We start from the raw sequence: 22,063 nt of genomic DNA, 5'->3' as shown, positions 1-22,063 counted from the left end.
GCCAGTCCCCTTCAGCGTTGGCACCAACCATCCTACTTTGTAGGATCTGAAGCAGCCCGATCCACACACTTCAGAACATCATCTTTAAAGCCCACATGCCCTATGGAGATGAGTCAGGGGCCTGTGGAGGATCCACGGTACTCAGAAGCCCAAAGAGAGAGGATTTCCCTGGAACTCCAGGCAACACGTACACACAACTCTCCCGATTCTCCGATCCCGGCAGGAAAAACCCTCAGACTTCAGATTCATTTTGCTGAGTATGTTGTGACACCTGGGTGGAGTTCCTCCCATGCAAATGTCACACATGACCTTGAGCTTGTCCTCGCTTCTTGGACCTCAGTTTCCCCATCTGAAAAAAATGCACCTGAGACCTGTTTCCCAGGGCACTTGTGAGGAGGTTAACTCTAAGAGGTTAGCTCACTGTGCAACCATAGAAAGTTACGTTCCCAGGTCTCTGGTTTCTCCTTCTATGAAACGCGGGGTAGGACTAGATAACCTTTTAGCTGCCCATTTATTTATAAGAATCACAAAGGAAATAAACCAGGAATCCCTTTTGGTCCTGCCCTATAAAAGTCATCTTCTATATCAGTCAGGAGGCATTTGGCTGCAAATAACAGAAAGCCCGAGGAAAAGAGGCTTAAACTTAGGGATATTCGTTTTCTCTAATAGGTGCCCACAGGTATAATGAATGAATCATTGTGGGGTTGGTACTTTCAGCAGCTCAGTAATGGCATCAGGCACCCAGGTTCTTCCCACCGTTCTGCTCTGCCATCCTCAGCAGGTTGGTTTGTTCTCCTAGGCTGGCACCCTCTGGTCCAACATGGCTGCCACACTTCCAGGAGTCACAGGCAAACAACATTCAGAGGAAGAAAAAGGCTGTTTCTCTTCCCCTCTTTGTAAGAACAAAGAAATGCTTCCCAGAAGCCACCAGTCAACTTTTCTGGACATCTCACTGCCCTGAAAAGTATCCTGCGCCCATTTTTAAATAATCACTGGCAAGAGTGATGGAATGATCACCACATTTACCTTAGACAAGTTTAGATTAAGCCAAGGGATACCCCAAGGGGTGAGAGTTCCCCCCAAAATACAGGGCAAACTGAAACCTGGATAAAATCAGGGCCCTGTGAGCAGAAGAGGGAAGATGGCAGAGTAGATAACTACCATGTCTGGCACACCTTCTTTTGCATATGCCAGAAAGAGGATGTATTGTTTCATTTCTGTCCAGAGTTGCCCACTGGATGGTTGGCCTCAGCATGTTCCATCTGTCACTCTCAGCTCTACTCTCAAGACCCCTGTTCCCAAGCCCCATGATAGGACACCGTTCTTTCTCTTGAGCTTCAGTGAAAAATGTGAACAGACCTCCCACTTCACACAAGGTTGACTAGATGTATGAGGCTCTGATGAACATTGAGGGTAAAAGGAAAGTGTTACATCGTAGGGGGAAACCTCAATGACTCAAATATACTTTTCTCATCATGTAAGAAACCCTTCACAGGGCAGCCCACAGACATGCCATGCTCCTAATGTCACTCCCTGGTCCTGAGGTCTGGACCTCTGTGAGAGCGACATACCCACTGATGTTTGCGCTGAATCACACCCTGGCTGCTGTGCAGGGAACGACTGACTGAGGGGTGCAGTGGAGGGAGCAGGGAGCCCTGCTGGGGGCGGGTGCTGTGATCCAGGAGAGAGATGATGGAGCCTCCTACTGGGTTGGTGTCCTTGGAGGTGCAAGATGGGATTAGTTGGTTCCTGGAGAGGTAATAGAGCAAATTCCTGATGACAGGAACACATAGGGATGTCTGGGGAATAGCAAATGGTAAGTTGGGTAGAACCAAGGGGTGTAGTAAGGGCAGCTATGGGAGATGAGGCTGGGAACAGGGTTGGCATAGGATCATGGAGGGTCCCGAGTATCAGGGAGGAGTTTGGAGTTTCTGCTGCAGACAGCAGGGAGTCTGTTCCCTAAGGCTGGCAGTCAGCTTCAGGAAGTAGCAGTGGGGCAAAATGGAGGGAGGAGGCAGGAACACCCTTGGGGAGACCCTGGCTGGCTGCTGGGGACTGAGAGCAGGGGCAAGAGTTGGGCTCTATGAAGCTGTGGTTTTCACACTTTAGCTCTGGTTGCTGAGTGCCTCCATGCCTGCAAAACCATGGCTGGGGTCTGCTCTGCCCACACTCCTGGAGAAGCGGCTTGAGGTCCTCAGATAGTGAGAGAAGCTGGCGCTCTACATCAAAGCTGAGATCCACCCTGACTCTGGCTACCCAATCCCTTCCTCACCCTGGAAGGGGCTGACTTTGATCCCTGACTACGTGATTTTGCACCTGGTTAACCCTTCTGGGCTGAGCTGGAAATCTGAGCCTCAGCTCTCAGGAGAGGGGTTGTGGGACTAGCAGAAGGGTCTGGGGAGCTCCATAGGAAGCAGTCATCCTTTCCTGGGAGCGGGGAGGGGCACTCCAAGAGCTCTGCAAAGGCTGGCTTTGGCCTCAGACAGGAAGAGAAGATGCTGGAGAGAGGCAGGGGACAGGGAGAGACCAGGCAGCAAACTCATTAAGGACCTCCTATTCTCACTCCACCCTGCCTGTCTACCCAGTTTTTTCTTTAGTTCACTGCTCAGTTTGGGCTGCGAAGCACCAGTCCACACTGCCTTTCCCTCTGGGTTGTTCTAAGCTATTGATTAAACAAGTCACGGGCTCAGTTTGCCCATCTATACAGAGGAGGCCCTAACAGAGAAGTCCCCCAAACTGCACTCCACCCCAACCTCCACCTTCACCCCGCTACATGTGACTACTTGCATTTCCACATTGCTTTTTATTAAGATGATAATCAAATGCAACCTCCCTTGGGGGTGGCATAGGTTCTAGTCTGGCATGGACACTTACAGCTATGAGGTCTTGGCTAAGTCATGTGTCCCTTCATTAGCTCTAGAGAAGCCCCACACACATTCACAGTCGTCCCATTTATTCCTATTATTGAGAACTCATGAGCACTGAGATGAGAGTCCTGGTTCTCCCAGTGAGTTGCTATGTGATCCTGGAAAGAATGCTTCCCCATTCTGGGCTCCGGCATCATTCGTCATGGTACATGCCCTCTGTCGGAACTGCTTTTCGTCAGGGACATTTTCCCCCAGTTACCTTGTCATGCCAACCCCCACCCAGGAGTCAGTACTTCTCAGCAACAGAATGAACACAGAAACCAAGTTCTCCAGAAAGGTGTGTGTAGGGAAGGATTCATTAGGGTGCCCAGGATCTTGGGCTGTGCAAGGGGCCCTTAAAATGCTCTATTAGAGGATCCCGCAGTCCAGATGGACTCAGAGATGGGGTCCCTTCCAGCTGGCTATTTTGTCTTGAGAAGAGAATTTTATTTTTCTTCTAAATCCCCAACTACCCCAGACTTGGGGCTGGGGCTGAGGGATCAGAGGCCAAGTTTAGTCCATGCTTGGGCAAATGACCGCCGCTTAGGAAAGGTACAGAGACCAGAACCCAAGGTCCCCAAAGTGCCTCAGCTTGGAGTCAGGAAGCTGGGTTCCTGCCCTGTCTCTAACTGGCACCCCAGCTTTCAAGATGCTTTCAGATACACTCTCATTGAATGTTATTGTCACAGACACTGTAAGGCTGGGGACATCTCAGTATGAGATGCACACGGCAGGCTAGGATTGCAAGACTCAGAAGGTACACCTTGCTCTTAGCCCTCTCTCACCTCTGCAGTCAGAGCCGTAAGGTAGCAGTGTATCGCTGTTTGGTGTCCTTGGGCAGAAACAGGAAGCTCCTGGAAGTTGTTCTGGGGTCTCTGATCTCAACAACATACTACATTTTCCCCTAAAATTCTGCCTCTTTACACAAAGCATATGAGTCAGCTGAGGGTCTTGCCGAAATGCAGGTTCTGGTCCAGTAGATTGGAGATTGGGGCCTGAGATCCTGCATTTCTAGCCAGCTTCCAGGGATGCCCGTGTAGCTGCTCGATGGCCCACACTGAGTTGCAAGGCCTCCGGGCTTCAGTCTCTTGCCTAAAACGGCTGGGAGGGTGCGCCTCCCAGCCGCTAAGCCTCTCTCCTGGTCCTTGGAGAAGTGCATCCTGGATTCAAATGATCAGGAAGAATAATAGAATGTGAAGGTGAAAGGGGACCTGCCACCTCGTTTTGTAGATGGTGAAACTGAGGCCTACCCAGTGCGGAAGATCGCACAGCATTTCAGTGACGAAGTTCAGACTCAGGCCTTCTAATAGGAAAAACAAAAACAAAGACTAGAAAAAGTAATCACTGAAGTGTTGGCTGTGCTTTCTCTGGGCGAACTACGGGTTCCTTTGATTTTTTTTTCTTTCTAACTTGTATGTTTTTAATAATGAACATATGCCACTTTTGTAATAAGAAGAAAATTAATTTTAATGAAAGAAAATTCTCACAAGGTTCTTAGTAAAGGAGATTATGTTTATGAATGTACTGGGTAAACTAACTACATACAGCAGCTTCATGTCACCGGTTTAGTTCAAATCGCTGGAATTCATTTCAACAAAGTTACCCTTACTCTTCTGGGCACAGAATAACCGAGATGAAGAGGAGCACCAACGTCTTCATCACCAACAACCACCCCTGCAGCTTCCTGCTCCCCAACACCTCTGCCGTGGGGACAAGAATCTTTCCCTTTCAATTGGGGAACGAGGTGCCCTAATCCGTTTGGTAGTAAACTTCAGGCCAATTGTGCTTTTGTTGCTGGTTTCCTAAGCTTAATTGCAAGCAAGGTTAATTTGAACGAAAATAAATGTTACAGCTCTGGGGCGAATTCTAACGAGCCTTGGGCAATTAGGGAAGAACGCATCTCATTATCCACGGCCCGGGGGCGCCTGCACACGACGCTGGGGTGCGGGGCCCAGAGAGGGGCAAACGATTTTCCTGGTTTCATAATGGGAAGAAGAAAATACAGAGAAACGCACCTCCCGTCTCTGAGCCCCCAGATGGGGAACGGGGAGGTCGTGTGCCGCGGTTTGGGGATTCTTGGAGTTGGAATGTTCTCAGGATCTTAGTCACGCCGACTGGAGGGGCCGTGGCTGAAGCCAGAGCCGCTCGCCCGCCTGCGCAAGGTCCGTTCTGGCCAGGCCTAGGTGGCGAGAGCTTTGGGTGTCGCTGGCCGGAGGGAGGGCTGACGCCCTGGCTTCAACACCTTGGTCCCAACCCTCGCGACTCTCCTCGTCTCTGTCCGCTCCCCCTGTACACACCAAGCCCCCTCTTTGCCGTGTCCTCTCTCTCCCGGCACAGATCTCCGCTTTTGGCATAATCTCTCACCTGTCGTCCGTCCTTGTGCATAGGGAGCGTGAGGAACGAAGACGCGTGTACCTTCCCACCCTATCTTTCTTCTTCCTGGGGCTTTATCAAGATACTTCAGAAGGCTTCGGGATAAGGCGGTGCTTTTTTATTTCAAAGCCTTTCCTCCTTCCTGTGCCCAGAGCTTTACAGTTTACAAAGTGTTTTTCACCTCTCTTGTCTTGTTTTCACTCCAGGAGGTCTCTGTGAGGTAGGGGGTCACACATTCCCATTCCCAAATGGGGACACTAGCGGAGATCAATGGCATTATCAAAGCACTGGACTTGGTAATTAAAAAAACTGAAGTGTATGTACACTGCTGTACCAACCAGGCACATAGATCATCCTCCAGCCCAAATCCCCTGGCTGGGCTCTTGCCAGCCAAGGACAAATCCATGGGTGGAGGGCTCTCAATTTCCGGCTACTGCCAACTAGTCAAAGGGATGGTGGCTTCTGCCTCGAAGAGCCATACTGTCTAACTGTGCATGGAGATCCTTTGAATTTCATACCTGTACTGATCCATATGGAGATGCCACCCAACACCTAGACTTTTCCAAGGTCACAAGGCTGGGATTCGAATCTGAACCCACTGGCAGCAGGGTCAGTGCTCCAGCTGTCTTCTGCCTCCAAATGGTCATTTACCACCACCAAAGTCAGGAAGGACCGGCATCTAGGCTTGTACTGTCCAATACAGCCACATACTGTTATGTGTGTGGTATGTGGCTAATCCAAATTTAGATGAGCTGTAAGTGTAAAATACACTTCAGATTTGGGAGACTTAGTATGAAAAAAGTAAAGTATCTCAACAATTTTTACATTGATTGTATGTTGAAATGATAGTTTGGATATATATTGGGTTACATACAATGTATTATTAATCTCACTTTCCTTTTTATTTTATTAATGTGGCTACTAGAAAAAATTAACACGTAACTTGTATTACATTTCTATTGGACAGCTGATTTAGACAAATACCCGCCTGGACTGAATCACATTCACACGTCTGTGAACTGGACAGCACAATCCCCAAAATTAAAAATTAAAAATACCAATGGTTTTCAGTCTTCTTTCTCACACACCCCCAACCCTTCCCTAGCAAGTTAACTACGTAGAAAGAGGCTGGGTTTCTTTTGCCAGAGCACAATCAGTCAAAGATATTTATTAAAACAGTTCACCTGAACACTCAGGTTTATCTGAAATCTGCACACTGAGACTCTGAAATATTTAATGCTAGAAATTTTCACTTCAGAATCAAAACTTACAAGATTTCTAAAGAGAAAGGTGGGAAAGTGGTTGGATTTTCTCTGATTTTGGGTCAGCTTTCTGCTTAGAACAAACGGATACAAAACAGTTAAAAATCCAGTTTCTTTCTAAAGCTTACTTCACTGAGTACTCTCATTTATTTTTCACTTTCCTTTTTGCATGGGGAGGCTGCTGAGGTAGGAAGAGCCAGCTGGATAAACTGAACGCTGTCATCAATGGACTCCCCTGAGTCCTGTCATCTCTTTAAACCCAGTGGTGAAGAGTGCATAATGGACAAATGTGTTTCTACCTACCTCATTGGCAACTACATTTAGGACCCAGTAGAAACAGCTGCCAAGTGATTAGCATATCATGCTCAAAAGAGTCAAGAAATTATAATATAATCGGTGCCTGGAGCTAACCCAGAGGCTTCAGATTAGAAGCTTGCCATGAGCTCTGTTCTGATTCCCTGGAATATAGTTAGGCCATGGATGGTCCACGGATTCTGCCAAATATACAGGGCAGCATCCACGAAGATGGGGCCCTTAAAGAACAACATATCGGGATGGGGGTTCTATTCCTGCAGCCCTCTTGTACAACAGATGGAGAATCTAGGATTATGGGTGATAGGACTGGGTCACACTACGGAGCTGATTCGCAGTCCAGACTCAGAGCCCGGTCTGCATTCTCAGAGGCAGGGAAAACAGCCCCAGGTCAAGAGAAGCAGAAAATTTCTCCAATTAAAAAACAAAAGAAAACAACAAGAAACTACTTCTTTTGCAAACTTGTCTTCCTCACCTTAAGAAAGAAGGCGCTATTGGAGCCTTTTATTGTAGTAACTTAGTCAAAGGCACAGGAAGGCTGAACCGTGTAAAAAAGGCCCCAGTTTCATGCAGTTCCGTGAAGAGTGAAGTCATGTGATTCCCCACAATTCGGATCCTCGAGTTTGGTGTAGACATTAAGTTGCACCTCCTTTATCGCCTAAGACCCTCTCAGGTAGAATGTCAGAAAGGCATGTTCTTTGGAGCTTCCCCTCATTGAGGGTCCTTTGTCCCAATCCGTGGGCCGCAGCAGCCTCACCCCATTTCCTCCCATGTACAAAGCGAACCGGGTGTGTACCCGGTGAAACAGGAGGCTGCGCCTCTCCTGCCCGCTCATGGTCCCTTCCATGTGGCTTTCAAGTCAGTCCTCTCTCCAGTCCTGACATCAGGTATCAGGGATACTTTGTTCGTGTAAACAGGCGAGGCATCTATGAATTTTCGACCATATGCTCGGCTCACATGGCAGACACGAACCGATCTACCGCGCCAGGATAAGCGGCCGCGTGGCGAGCATGGTAGGCACCTGCAGTGCCCCCTCCGAGCTGCCCACCAGGATTGTAGCAAGGCCCCAGGGCTCCGAACTGGCCTGGCGATGTGCGCCCATAGAAGTCCACTGCCGTCTCCACACCGCCGCCGCTGCCACCCGTGGGGGGCGAGGCAGGCCCAGCCAAGCGGCCCGCCGCCGCGAAGAGAGCGCCGCTGGCCCCTTGAGGGTATGCGCCGTCGGGGCCCGCGTAGGCGGCCGCATAGGCGGAAGGGTTGGCAGGTCGGGACCCCGCGCATCCGGCGGGCTGGTAGCCGGTGGTAGTGGCAGAGACGCCGGCCGAAGCAAACGCGCAGGAACCCGCGGGCCCCGACGGGGCAGGGCCTAGTTCCGGGGTGAGCGGTCGCTCGGGCAGCAGGCCAAAGACCCGACACGGGCCCGGCGACGCCGCGGGGTAGTAGACCGGGGGCGGCGCGGCGAGCGACGGCGGAGCATAGCCTGCATAGACGGCGCCCGGGTAAGGCGGGCGCGCAGAGGGCACCGTGCCCGGGAAGATGGCGGCAGCGGCGGCGGCGGCGGCGGCAGCAGCGGCGGCGGCGGCGTCGTGCATGTAGGCCGGGTAAGTGGAAAGGTCCGAGCGCTTGAAGCGCTTGCGGCGGCGCAGGAAGCTTCCGCTCTCGAACATGTCCTCGGCATTGGGATCGAGCGCCCAGTAGTTGCCCTTGCCCGGGCGGCCGGCCTCCCGTGGGATCTTGAGGAAGCAGTCGTTGAGTGTGAGGTTGTGGCGGATGCTGTTCTGCCACTTTTTGGGGTTGTCGCGGTAGAAGGGGAAACGCTCGGTGATGAACTTGTAGATGCCGCCTAGCGTGAGGCGGCGCTCTGGCGCGTGCGCGATGGCCATGGCGATGAGCGCAATGTAGCTGTAGGGCGGCTTCCCGCGCTGCAGGGGGCGCTTCCTCCGCCGACCGCCCGCGCCGCGGCCCCCGGCCTCCGCGGGGACCCCGGCCCCTACCTCACCTCGCTCCTCCTTCACTGCGGCCAGTGCCTCTGGCTGCGGTGGCGGCGGCGGCCCGCTCTCGGCCGTCATGGTGCAGCCGACCCGCGTCCCCGCCGCCCGCTGCTGTCGAGGATCCGGGGCGAGTCTGAGAGCTGCGGGGCCTGGCACACAGGGTCACGGGAACGGACGCTGGGCCCCTCTGCGGAGAGCTCGGGGGATCCTCGCGGGCTGGCACCAGGAGCAAAGCTTCCCCGGCGGGAGCGCGCTGGAGACTTGGCGCCCGTGGTTTCCGGGCTGGCTCACTGGAGACAGAGGCTAAGGAGTGTCCCGCCCACCGACGGCTCTGCTCGTGTTCTGGAGCTCGAGGCCAGGCGCGGGCAGTGGCGTTGGGACCGGGACTAAGCCCCCGTCGTGTGCTGAAGGGTCCTCTGCGCGCCGGTGCCAGGCGGTCAAGGGGTCCGGAAGAGGTCCCGTGACTGAGGCACCTGCAGCGGGTCTGGGCTTGACGCTGATCTGAGTATAACCGTCGAAGTCGTGCGCGCAGAGGAGGTTGTGGGCCCGAAGGCCAGAAGAGAGCAGTTATTGACGACGTGGGCACTCTGTAGGGGCCGCCTAAGTTGCGCCCCGGCGGCCCCGGCTGCGGATGGCACGGAGGGCAAGGAGGCGAGACGCCGGCCGCTAGGTCGCAGCGCGGGCCAGGCGGGGCGGCCGGCGACTCCCTCTCTGCAGCGTTGGCTTCCACCACCGAGACCGCTGGCGAGGCGCTCCCCTGCACATACCCGGACCGGCTCCTCCCTCCGCCCGCTTCTCCTCCTTAAAGGCGCCAGCAAGCTTGGGGCGGCGCCGGTTCCCCGCCCGCCCCCCGACTGCCCGCCCCCTGGGCCCCAACGCACCTCCCCAGGTAGGAGCAGCTGTGGCGGCGGGCGGGAGTCCCACAACGTCAGAGCGGGGAGGGTGCTTGGAGATCCCCCGGGCCGGCCTCCTCTGCGCGCCGACGGGGAGACTGAGGCCGGGAGAGTCAGGGACTGTCTCAGGAGACTTTGGCGCCCGAACCCAGCGATTCCGGACTTTCCGCACCTCTGAAGAGGGCTGGGCCCCGCAGGCGAAAGGAAGGGCTTGCTTCACTTTTTGTCCGGAGAAGGTGAGACCCGGCCGAGGGAACGCTTGGTGCTTGTGGGGTGGGGAACAGGGAAGGGAAAAGACTTGCCAGGTGACTGGTTCCTAAGGTCTTTCAAGGATGATTTGCAAACCCCAGTCAAGGCTGGCCTGCCAATTCCCCATTCAGTCCCTCATCTTTCAGACGAGGATTCCTAGGTCCGATAGGGAAGCTGACTTGCCATAGCCACACCGAGACTTCGCCGCATAGCGGAGCCTCACACCTGAGTCTGTTTAGACTGCGCTTCCCGGCTTCGTGCTGGAGACAGCCACTTTCCCTCTTTGGGTCCGGTTCCTCGACTGTACGGAGAGTTTGCATCTCTAGAGCCCTTCAGTTGACGATATTTAGGGAAAGGCCGCCCCCAGCTGCAATCATCGGTCTTTGGATGACTCGGGACCCCTCCCTCTCTGTATGTTTGATGGAGAGGGGCGCACAGCTTAAAGAGGACGAAGGCTAGGCTTCGGCCCACTCGTGGTCACCTCCTCCTCCTGTTTGCACGGGTCAGGGAGGCTCCAAGTGGCTCCCAAGATCCCAGGGACAGCCGAACCGCCTCTTCCCGCAGCAGGGAGCGAGGGCTGCGAGAGATGAAGGCAGAGCGGGGGTTGGGATGGGGGGGGTGCTTCGAGTGGGCGCGTCTCCCGGGGAAGGGGCGGGCAGAAGGGACCCGTTTGCTTCGCGGGTGTCCGGTTTCTGAGTGTTGTTTCCTACCAGGCCCCCGAAGGCGGGAAACCCGAGACTGCCTGCGGCGACAGCCCCGCCGGCCTGGGTTCGCTTTGTGGACTTTCACGGGGAGACCTTCCGCGTCGCAGGACCTCAGTTTTCTGTTCTGTGAATTGGGGGTGGGAGGGCATGTGCGGCTCTCGGAGGCCCCTTCCTACCTTTAGGATTCCAGGCCTTCGTACGGACTGCAGAAGCTCCAGCCCGGACACAGCTTTCCGCGGGGCTGCGGGTGCAGGGCGGGATGGAGCGGAAAGAGCCGCGGGAACGCGGGCCATACGGCCTTGGGGGATTTTAGTCGCGTCCTTCGTGGCGATGAGCTGGGGGCAGGCTCAGCTCCGTCAAGCATTGGGCAATTGCCTTCGGAAAAAAGAGGCAAAGAGCTCAGATCCTCGATCCGCCGACCCGGGTGTGGAAGCGATTGAACGGTTTGTCTGAAGACCTTCCTCAGCGGATGCGTGCTACAACGAATGGAGAAGGGCTTTTCACTCGCCCAACAAAACTTCCAGTGTCCTTCTTTCAAAGTAACGAAGATGCGAAAATCCAGGTTACATCCAGTTATGTTTCTCCAAAGGGGAACAAAAAGTTAAAAAGATTTTTTGTTTTAACCAGATGGCATCATAGCAATCTTTTAATACTTGATTTTGTGGTTCTCTGTGTTTCCAAGATACTAAGTTAAGAGTTCCAAATTTTAAATTTTGGACCACGTATCCTAACGTGATTCCATAAATCAAAGAATGTGATTCTGTAATTCTAAGATTCCATGATCAGAAGTATAAATTCTTTGACTGTGACAGATTCCTATTACTTTAAGCTTCTGGTCAAAGTATAAAAGCGTATTCCTCACTTTTTAAGACGCTGGGACTAAGATTTTTGTGCCTGAAAATATGATGCCACTACTGGGAGCTGCAGCTTCTCAAGTTTTTAGAAATTTTTGCAGCTCTAAGATATACAGAGGGTGCCAAAAAATGTATACACATTTTAAGAAAGGAAAAAACTACATTAAAATTGTAATAATATATACCAATAACAAAAGATGAATACAAATCATGTGTATACATTTTTTGGCACCCCTGGTATATTACTTAATTTGAATCTCTGTCTAGAATGTCTGATTGGAATATTTGGGCCCTATAAATCCACAACTCTCTTCTTCCTTAATCCCCAAAGCTTAGTATTGAATCTACCGTTCTGTAACTGAAATAATCGAATTCTAACAAGTCTTATAATATTCATGACCCGTGACTTTGATCGGTCATGACTTTGATTCAGTTCCATGGCTTTATGATTCTCTACTTTTAAACTCCAGTGACTATGGTTAGAAGCCTCCATGTCTCAGGATTTCTTAATCCTTACTGTTTCTTGTCTGTGGACCCATTCTTTTGGAATTCCGGTTCCTTTTCCTCAATTTTTGCTGCTAACGAGCAGCTGGGTACCAGACCAAGAGTTAGCATCCTGAGATTAGAATTCCTAAGGTTCTAAGACTTTCATGAACAAAGGATCCTAAAGATTCTAGTGCATAAATGTTTTATTCTAATAATACATTTCAGAATTCTGTACTTTGAAGGTTCTGTGAAGCCATGATGTAAAATTTGAATGAAACGATTTGATGAGTGAACTGGGACACTTCATCCGGTTTGATCAAAACCACACAAAGATCCCTTCGGTGCCTAGGCATTTTCTTGCTTTTCTCTGGTCAAGTCTTCCCCTCTGGTGCCTTGCTGCTTAACATTTGTAGGGATAACAGACGCAATTGAGAACCATTTGAAAGCTATTGGGTTGGTTCCAGCCCCTAGGAAATCATTCTCCTAGTCCAGCAGGGGTGGTTAGCATTGATGTGGGCGGGTGCTGGATGATTTCCATCCGCTTTTCGCCAGTCTTCAGCCCTGAGTGTATCCCCAGAACCCTTTGGAAAAACATGCCCCTGTGCAGGCTATTTTTTGTATATTTGTGGGGGAGGCAAGGGGAGGAGTGCTGGTGATCTGTAGGTGACACGGGCAGCTTTTTCCCTATTAACATCTTTGCTGAGATTTGAAGTGCCCTGGGAGAGTTTGTAAATATAAAGGAGGTGATTCAAGGAGTCATGGAAAATTCCTCGCTATTCCTTGACCCAGATGCCCCTTCATGTAGAGGTAACCACCTAGCTCTTCTCCTTAAGGAAACCTTGGGAATTAGAGCTGGAAGGAAACTAGGCCCAGACTGCCAAGGGACTGGCTTAAAGTCTTGCAGAGAAGGTTCTGCGGAGAAAGGGAAACTCAGGTCTTGGGGCTCCTTACCTCCTGGCTCTGATGGCCTCTCTTCTTTGCCTGAGTTCTCAAAGCCTAGTTAGTGGCTTTAATGGCCTGGCTTATGTCACTCTCCTTACTGAGTGACAACGGAAACTCCAGCTTGCAATTCAGATCCAAGAATCTTGGTATAGCGGCAGCACAGTGACTGGGTTACTCTGGGACAGTCAGTCAAGGTCAGTGGCTGTATGGCCTCAGAGAGCATCAGAGCAATATCTTGCCACAAAGGGGATCCCGTGTCACAGCACTGCCAGCGATTGCAGCATCACCGCAGAGTGAGGGCTCCGATTCTGGCTAGCTCATTATTGGTCTAGCAGCCTTGATGCATCCGCTGCCCTTAGGCCTCAGTTTCCCCATCTGTTAAGTGGGAGATCTACAACCTGTCCTCCCTCTTCAAGGGAGTCGCGAGGTTGGAGTGGGTGCATCGCCCACACATGATTGGTTTCTTCGTCTTTTAAATTGTTTTCAGGGCGAAACTTGGACGTGGAAAACAGACAAGCTGCTGGGGAAAATTGAAGTCGGTCCCACGCATGGGTGGAGATGAGATACCCACCCTGGGAGAAGTAGCAATTGATTGAAGTAAAATGTTTTATGCGGCCTAGCGGGGGAGGGGAGGGTCCAGTCTTAAAGGCCCACGCGCGGGTTTGGCCTCTTTCTGCTCCCAGCACCGAGCTGGGATCCCGGGAGCTACGTCCCGGCAACTCGGCTTTGAGCGCTTTCTTGCCATTGGTTCACTTAAACACTGAAGAGAGAATTATCATCACTCCTGAGATTGGACAGAGGAACTGGGGCCCAAAGAGGGGCGCCTTCTCTTTCCTGCCACCTGCCTCCCAGCTCACTTCGTGGAAGCACCTAGCGTTATTCTCTGCTCCCAACCCCTTCTCCAGAGCCCAGCAAGTCCCCAGAGCGGGGAGCGGGGAGCTCAGGAGCCGGCGCGGACCTCCAGGAGCTCCGTGGCGGTGGTGAAAAGGGCAAGAGGGATCTGAGAGGGCGCGGACTTGTCCCGCGCACAGCGAGTCAGGGACAGAGCCGGGCCTGAACCGGTGCCTTCGCCTTGCCCTCCCGCTCTCCTCCGCCCTCAGGTTAGCTTTCTCCTTCGTTCAGCGTGCGTTCCAGAGCTGGGGACCCAGGAGCCTAAGGCACGACCTTCTTCGGCTCAGACTCAGCCCGGCCACCAGGCGCGAGAGAACTCGGCGGTGGCGGTGGCCACTCCTAGGAAAGTCGTGACCCCGGGCGGAGGTGGTGAAGAGTGTGGGACCCCAGGTCTTCCCAGCCCAGCGAGCAGACTCATGTTGGTTAGACTCTGAAACAGTGGGCTCAGTCAGGGGCAGCTCTCTGAGATAGTCGGGGGCGTTAGGGTTTCTTGGATTTTCCAAGCTCTACACAGCTCTGGGACTCCCAGAAGCCCAGAATTTGCACGGAAGATTGTGGAGCGATAGAGTTCTGGTTTGCAAGACAATCTCAAAAGGGCCAGTGATTTACTCCCCTTTGTCCCTAAAAGGGGAAATGCACTAAACTGGGTTCTAGTTCAACCACCTGAGGTAGAGGAAGACAGTGACTTGTCCCTTCTCTCCAGGCCAAGGTTGGCGTGGAGCCCAGGCCTCTGATTCGGAGCCGGATGCCTCCTCTGACTGGCACTGAAGCCGTCTGGGCAGCTGGCCCTGAAGTTCAGTCCAGGCTCCCGAGGTGGGGGCCAGGATGGGGATGGGGTCGGTTAGAGCTTGGCACGTGGCACAGGCAGTTCCCCTGATGACCGACCCCAGCCAGGCTGGCCAGTTGCTCAGAGCCCATGGTGCCAGGAGCTGGAAGACATTTGTACCCCAGAAGCGAGGTAGGGTGGCTCATCTCTCCTTTGGCCCCTTTCCTTTGGACCTTTTGGGGTCTCCTTTCTTTTTCTGGAGTCCTGAGTGTGTGTGTGTGTGTGTGTGTGTGTGTGTGTGTGTCTAGGTCTCACCATCAGTCTTTTCACCTCTGTGTATGAATAAGCCTGCACATGTCCTCCTTTCTGGGCTTGTCTCCCCAGAGTCACTCCCAGAGAGAGCCCGCTGGTGGGAAGGGAGCAGGCTGCACACTCCAGCCGAGGCCCACATTCTCGGAGGCTGGTGTGGACAGTGGCAAGGCTGGGACAGACCGATGTCCACCCAAGAGGACACTGGAGCAAGTGGGCGTCGTGATCCTCAGCCTTTCTGCCCAAACACCTCTGGGCGCACTTGGCTAAACTCTGCTCTGCTGAGCCTGTCCCAGGGAGAGGTGACACGGGGTTACACTGTGTTAGCCTTATGGGAAAGTCTACGGCTGCAAACAGTCCTCCCCAGGAGGGTGCTCCCTGTCTGTCTCTGCACAAACTGGGCCACGTGGCTACTCAAAGGCCCTCAGTGAATCTCCTCCATCCAAGGCAAGATCAAGTGCACTTTCCTTGGCCTGGCAGTTCAGTGTCCTCCCTATACAATGTGGCCTTGTCCCACCCCTCCTCCTACCCTTAGCCTTCCCTGTCCCCAGCTTCAGAGAATTCCCCACCAAGTGTTCTCTAGTTCTCTTGCATAAGTTCATAACCCCAGCCTGGAAAAGGTGGCTCCTTCCCCACCTCAGCTCAGATGTCTCCTCTTCTGGGAAGTCCTCCCTGATCTACCTGAGTAGGTCAAACACTCCCTCTGTGAGCATGCCCCAGCGTGTTTGGATTTTGGCACTTATCACACATTTTGTGGTATAATGATTTGGTTACGTGACTATCTGTTCTTCTCTGGGAGTTCCTCAATGGCAGGAACTGTGGCTTCATGCAGTTGGGCACCTGGGTCACCTGCATAGGGCTTGGCACAAGGCACAATGTGGCCTTGAGACCCAGTTACTTAAAGTCACCTAGTCCTGGGTCAGTTTCTTTCTCTGCCTCTTCCTAGCTGTGGGACCTTTGGCCACTTACCCACTCTGATCCTCAACTTTTCAATCTATAAAATTAATAGTGTTGCCATAAGACAGTTGTGATGGTTACTAAAATTAACTGCAAACACATAAAAAACTCTTCTATGTACAGACACTGTTTTAAGCACTTCACATACATTAAATACACTAACATATCAGGAGACCTGGGGGCAAGTCTCAGGCCTGTCACTAACTGGGCATGGGGGGATACAGCCAGGAGAACGGGCAGAGAACTGGATCTGGAAGGCATGATGACTGGATATGCCATCTAGGCAGGTGGGCAGCTGCAAAAGCCCAGAAGCAGGGGTCTCATAAGCGATAAACAGAGCATGAGGGAAAGTTCAGACTCAGAATAGCATATTTTATCCAAGGTCAGAGGCCTTTGGGATGAATCTGGGCCATCTTAGAGGGACAGTTTGGCCACCTTGCCCTGCTTCACTGGGGCTGAGGGTCTCAGGGGCAGCCTCACTCCATAGTGTCTTGGAAACTTAGGGCCTTGGGTCTGCATGCAGCCCTGATTTCTGCCCAGGCAGATCTGGCTCAACTTTTTGGCAGGAGGGTTGGGGAAAGCTTCAGCATTGGGCCGGTCCTAGTCAGATGCATATTCTTAGATCCTGAGGCCATCCGTGTTACCACTCCATAGGGTGGGACTCCAGCAGCCATAGGATGGGTTAAGGGCTCTGGGCTTGCCCTTCTGATACTCCAGGAGTAGGGAAGAGGTGAGAGACTGCTGCTGGGGTCCCTTTGGGGAGCCTCACCCTTAGGGGGTGGTGTAGGTGGCTCCTCTGTCTTCTCTGACACCTGGCCAGGCCAAACTGGTTCCATGTGGTGGGACCAAACAGACTGCTGGAACTTGGTGCTGGATCAGTAGAATAACAATAGTGAAGCCTCTGCCCATTCACGGTAGCTGGGCAATTAGGTGATTTCCAGTATCTTTGACATAGGTGATGCTGCTATGAATGTGTTTGTATAAAGAGCTTTTTATTTGTTTTGAAATATCCTTAAGACAAATTCCTAAGAGTGAGATTTATGGGGCCAGGAACATTTTTATGGTTATAAATGTAGTGCTGCCAAGTGGTCTCCATTATCTTGCAAGGCTTCTATCAGTTCTTTTTTGAAGTTCTAACTTTCTCGTAGACCACCTACTGTTTCCTATATGTAGCTTGTAGAACTGCCTCTGATTGTCAGGGTAATTTGCTTGCCAGAGTTGATTGACATTGGCTTTAGCCAATGAGTAAATGGTCCAAGCTCCACTTCCTCCAGGTTCACTATGCAAGCCTCCTACATAGTACTCTTCCCTTGGGAACAGGTTCCTGTCATTTATGGTATTGAAAAAACCTAAACAGACTAACAGTGACGGAAGATATCCACCAAGAGAAGAAAAGAGTGTATCCTTCACACCACAGCCTAGTGCCATTCACCATTTTATCAATGATTTAGAATAGGGGTGTCCAAATTTTTTCGATGTTTTTCACCAAGGGCCATATGCGGTAAAACACACAAACAGCCGGGCCCCTCACTCGAGGTGAAGGACGTATTGCCTCACCTGGTTTATTTAAGTAAACTAAATAGATTTTTGGAATTTGCTGCGGGCCAATTAACAATGGATTGCGGACCATAGTTGGCCCACAGGTCGCAGTTGGGACACCCCTGATTTAAAAGAAAACATAGAAGGCAAGCTGATTGGGCTTTTGTGGCTGCCCATGCTAAGGTGCTGATTCTGGTAGCTGACAGATGCAAGACTTGGAATAATCACTACATTGGGAGACTGAGCCAAAACCAACAAGAAGCCATTTTAAAAACTGTTATGAAAACATCGTAACATTACAGGTGACAAAACAGGAAGAAAAAAGTTACCCACATGCCAATTACCTATCATTCATCTACTAGGTTTTCTATGTTCTATTTTTTTTCTTCTTTGTGTCCTTACACACATATCTCTATGTTTACATTAGTGTAACCACAATATATGTACAACTCCGTAGTCTTTATACACAGTGCACTGTTTTGTAAATATAACTACATCTTGCCCTTATTTCCCATTTTTGGGGACAGAGTTCCAGAGAGCAGTTTCCAGGCCCTCGGCCTCACGTGGAAAGGTGCTGGCTGGGTTATTAGATGGCCATCAGCTGTAATCAGATGGCCATCTGCTGTGGCTGGTGGGCCATCCGCTGTTACCAGTTAGCCATTAGTCACTCATATAACTGCCGTGGCTACACCGGCAGGTTGGTTGGTTGGCAGAGAAGCAGATTGCAGATTGCGCATCGTGTAGTTCCTACTTCCTGTGTCTCCAACCCAGCTGCCAGCAAGAAATAGTGGTATGACTCCCCTACCTATGGCTCTGTTGATGTTTCTTTTTGGCCTCGCCATGTCCTGTGTTCTTGTGCGGGGAGCGGGAGCTGAGACCCTGCATGACACCATTTTTCATCTGTAAGTGTGAATGAAAGGGTCTAGTTGAGCAATTCATGATGGTTGGGAGATTAGGTGATTTCCGATATCTTTGATGTAAGTGAGGCTGCTTTGAATATGTTTGAATAAAGAGCTTTTTACTTTTTTTGAAATGTCCTTACGATAAATTCCTAAGAGTCAGACTTATGGGGCCAGGACATTTTTGTGGTTCTTTATTTAGTGCTACCAAATTGTCTCCAAGGACATCTTGGAACTCACCACAATCAAGATAATCAACGTATCCATTACCCCTAAAATTTTCCTCACACCCCTGGTGATTGATTCAACTTCCCTACCCCTATCTCTAGGCATTCACTGATATGTCACTATAAACTAGTTTGCATTTTATAGAATTTTATATAAGTAGAATAACACAGTGTATTTTTTTAGTCTGACTGCTTTCACTTAGCATAATTATTTTGATTCTCATCCATGTGGATACCATAGTCAATTCCTTTTTTGCTAAATAGGATTCTACTATATGGATACACTACAATTTGTTTATCCATTCACTTGTTGGTGGATATTGAGGTTGTTTCTATTTTTGGCTATTACAAACAAGGCTGCTATGAATAGTTGTGTACAGATGTTTTCATTTCTCTTGGGTAAATACATAAGAGAGGAATGTCCGGGTCACATGGTAGGTGTATGTATACATTTTTAAGAAATTGCCAAATTGTTTTCACAAAGTGGCTGTAGTATATAAAAGTTCTTGTTTATCTACCTCCTTATCAACACTTGATATATTCAGTCTGTTAAATTTTTAGTGAGTGTATAGTGGTATCTCATTGTAGCTTTAATTTGTATTTCCCTCATGACTAATAATATAATTATTATCTATTGCTATGTAACAAATTATCCCAAAATTAGTGGCTTAAAACAACAAACATTTATTATCTCACAGTTTCAATGGGTCAGGAATTTGGGTGTGGCTTAGCTGGGTGTGGCTAGCAGAAATGACCCATTTGAGCTTAAAGTTGTTTTGAAGCAGTGCCGGATATAGGAAAATTGGAGAGAAGAAGAAATGAAAGAGCAAAGGGTTGGAAAAGAAGACAGAAAAAATATCACATTAAGGGACTGGAAAGAATTACTGTTCTGAACAAGGTAGTGGATCTTAAACCAATTGATAGGCTCTAGTTCTTTTGCTGGAGGAGTTTGAATTTTCCTGATAATTCTGGGAACTGGAACATTTGTTAAGCAATGTACCTGTATCAGGCTTTGAATAGGAGCCACTAATCAATTCTCAGAACTGTCCCATTTTACAGATTTAGAAATTGAGATCTGAAAATTTAGGTAACATTTGGCCAAGTCCATATACCTGAGATGGATTTGAATCTCCCTCTATTTCCTTCCAAAGCCTGTGGCGTTTTGTCTCAGTACCCTAGTATATTCATGTGTTGTTATGCGTCCAACTCTGCCTTACAGTGTCCTTTTACTTCAGGGCCCATAAGACCTCATTGAGTAAGTTCGTCAGGTCTTTAGCTGTGGTAGTCTGGGTTCTCTTTGGAGATTGAGCTGTGTTGCAAAACCTCCCCCTTCCCCAAGTCTAACAGGATTGAGTGACCTCTGTAAGATCAACCTCAGTCAGTGAAAGGAAGTACGTCTTTGCCTGGCTACCTCCACGAATGATTTCTGTCCCATAATGCAAAGATCACTGGTGGCCCAGCCCAGGATGTCCTCTATCCAGTCGGCACCCCCTTATAGAACACCCCTAGACAAGTACATCTTAGATGTGAAACTGTTTCAAGTTTTAACACCAAGTCGTAAAGGAAGGAGGCAGCAGTTGGGGTCCGGAGTTGGTTTTGGATTCACATCTCAGCTCTGCTGCTTTTCTCTCAGATATACCTCCCCCCCCACCCCCCGCCCTTGGCAGGTCACCTCATCCTTGTGACCTCAGTTTTGTTGGTCAGTAAAAGGGATGGTAACATCTGTTCTGTTCCCCTCATAGGGCTATGCTGAGGTTTAATTGCGAGAAAGGAGGGAAAGTGCTTTGCAAACTGTAACATTTTATGCACATAATGAGTGAGTGTTCCATAGACTGAAGGATCTGACTGTTGATTGTCTGCTTCTGATGGAATCAGGGTTACAGATATGCCATGAATTTAGAATGTTCCCTGACTATTTCAAATGTGACCATAATATAGTGTCAGCTTTTTATGGGGAGGGCACTGGTGGGCTGCAGAAAATGTGATCTTTCTCCTTAACCCTGCTAATCAGAGATGACATGGGCCTCTAGAGAGTACCCAATTCACCCCCCCCTTACTTTATAAATGGGGTCACTGAGGTCCAGAGAGGGCCAGTGAGTGGCCTGAGGCCACATAGTGAGTTAGTGGCGAAGCCAAGAACCAGGTCTTCTGATGCCTAGTTCTTTTCATCACATGTGATGTGTCTCATGACAAACCATTCATTTGTGTTTTCATTCATTCAACAGCATTTATTGAGTCCCTACTAAGTACGGGGCTCTGTGCTGACTATTTGGGGGGTAGACATTGTTGGGTGCAATTCTGCTCTCAAGTTGCTCATGACATTGGGCAGAGAGTGCTCTTTCAGAGTTCTAAGAGGGGACCAGATAAAGTGTCATTCTTGTAGGTCTGGTGACCTCCTTCAGGGGTGAGGGTAGTTTTTCAGAACAGTGCAGAAGTGTGGTGATGAAGCTCAGGCATGCTCACCTAACACCAGTGAACAGCCAAGTGTCCTCATCTGCCTGTGTCAGTTATCACAAGCCCCTCACTTTGTAGATGGGGATGCGGAGGCCCTAAGAAAGGAAGGGATGCAACTAGGGTCACATAGCTAGAAAAGTGCCAAAGCCACTTTGATGGAAAATACGGTGTGATTCCAGGTCCTTGTGAGCTGGCTCAATATAGGTAGAAAGAGCATGGGTTTGGGTGCTGAGGAGATCTGGGTTTAAATCCCAGCTCTGCTACTTTCCAGTTGTGTGACTTTGGGCAAGTTACTCTTGGACCGTTCTCACGTGCAAAATAGAGATAACAAGTACTTAACATTATAGGGCTCCTGTGAGGGTGAAATGAGTACCTGAGGGGGGAGCCCCTCGCTGGTGCCTGGCATGCGGTGGGCCCTCGTATATGTCCCTTTGCTACCCCTACCGGCCCTGATGTCAGCAGCTTGATCCCTAACTGAGGAGCCAAGTACTCCTGGCTCTCTGCACTCTAGTCTGTGCTTCCACAAAGGCCTGGACGGCTTTCCACAGTCGACTGATAATAAGGGTGGTGGCAAAGGTGAGGTTTGCTGAGTTGGGGTCTTCTCCCCCAAACCTCTTGCTCTCTCTCTCTCAAGGGTGGGGCCTATTCAAAGCTCCTAAAGGCCCAGTTTGGATACCCAGAGTCGCCTGCCATGCCTGAGTGCATGGGGTGTCAGTTCTGCCTCGTTCCTGCTGCATTCCGGCTTCGTATGTCAGCACCTCATGAAAATCTTCCGGGCCCCGGCTTTGAATAGCCCCTTGGCTGCCTGGGAGTGAAGAGGCTGGCTGTTTTTTTGCCTGTCAAATCATCTGCTTTGTCTGTCTATGGACAGGTAAGCCCGGTCCCCTCCTCCCCCCCTTACATAATACCGACCTGGCCATCACTGTCAGGGCTGATTCTGCCAGGCTCAGGCTGAACAAACAGCCATTCAGACCCAGCAGCCGAGGCCGAGGCCATGCAGTGGCAGGAGCTGCTATTCTTCCGGAGCAGTTTGATGACAAGCTCTGAGC

General features: G+C 50.6%; 1 protein-coding gene across 1 annotated transcript; it reads right to left on the bottom strand.

Moving 5' to 3' along the window:
* Positions 1-4,706: 4,706 nt before the first annotated feature.
* FOXE1 (forkhead box E1) lies at positions 4,707-8,953 on the bottom strand. The gene has a single exon (XM_033122264.1). The coding sequence runs from the start codon at positions 8,920-8,922 to the stop codon at positions 7,807-7,809; it is 1,116 nt and encodes a 371-aa protein (XP_032978155.1). The 5' UTR covers positions 8,923-8,953; the 3' UTR covers positions 4,707-7,806.
* Between the last annotated feature and the right edge of the window lie 13,110 nt (positions 8,954-22,063).

The sequence above is a fragment of the Rhinolophus ferrumequinum genome, chromosome 12 (genome assembly GCF_004115265.2).
Source record: "Rhinolophus ferrumequinum isolate MPI-CBG mRhiFer1 chromosome 12, mRhiFer1_v1.p, whole genome shotgun sequence".
NCBI classification, from domain to species: domain Eukaryota; kingdom Metazoa; phylum Chordata; class Mammalia; order Chiroptera; family Rhinolophidae; genus Rhinolophus; species Rhinolophus ferrumequinum.
The sequence above is the reverse complement of the archived record's forward strand: the minus strand, read 5'-3'. Positions and strand labels throughout refer to the sequence as shown.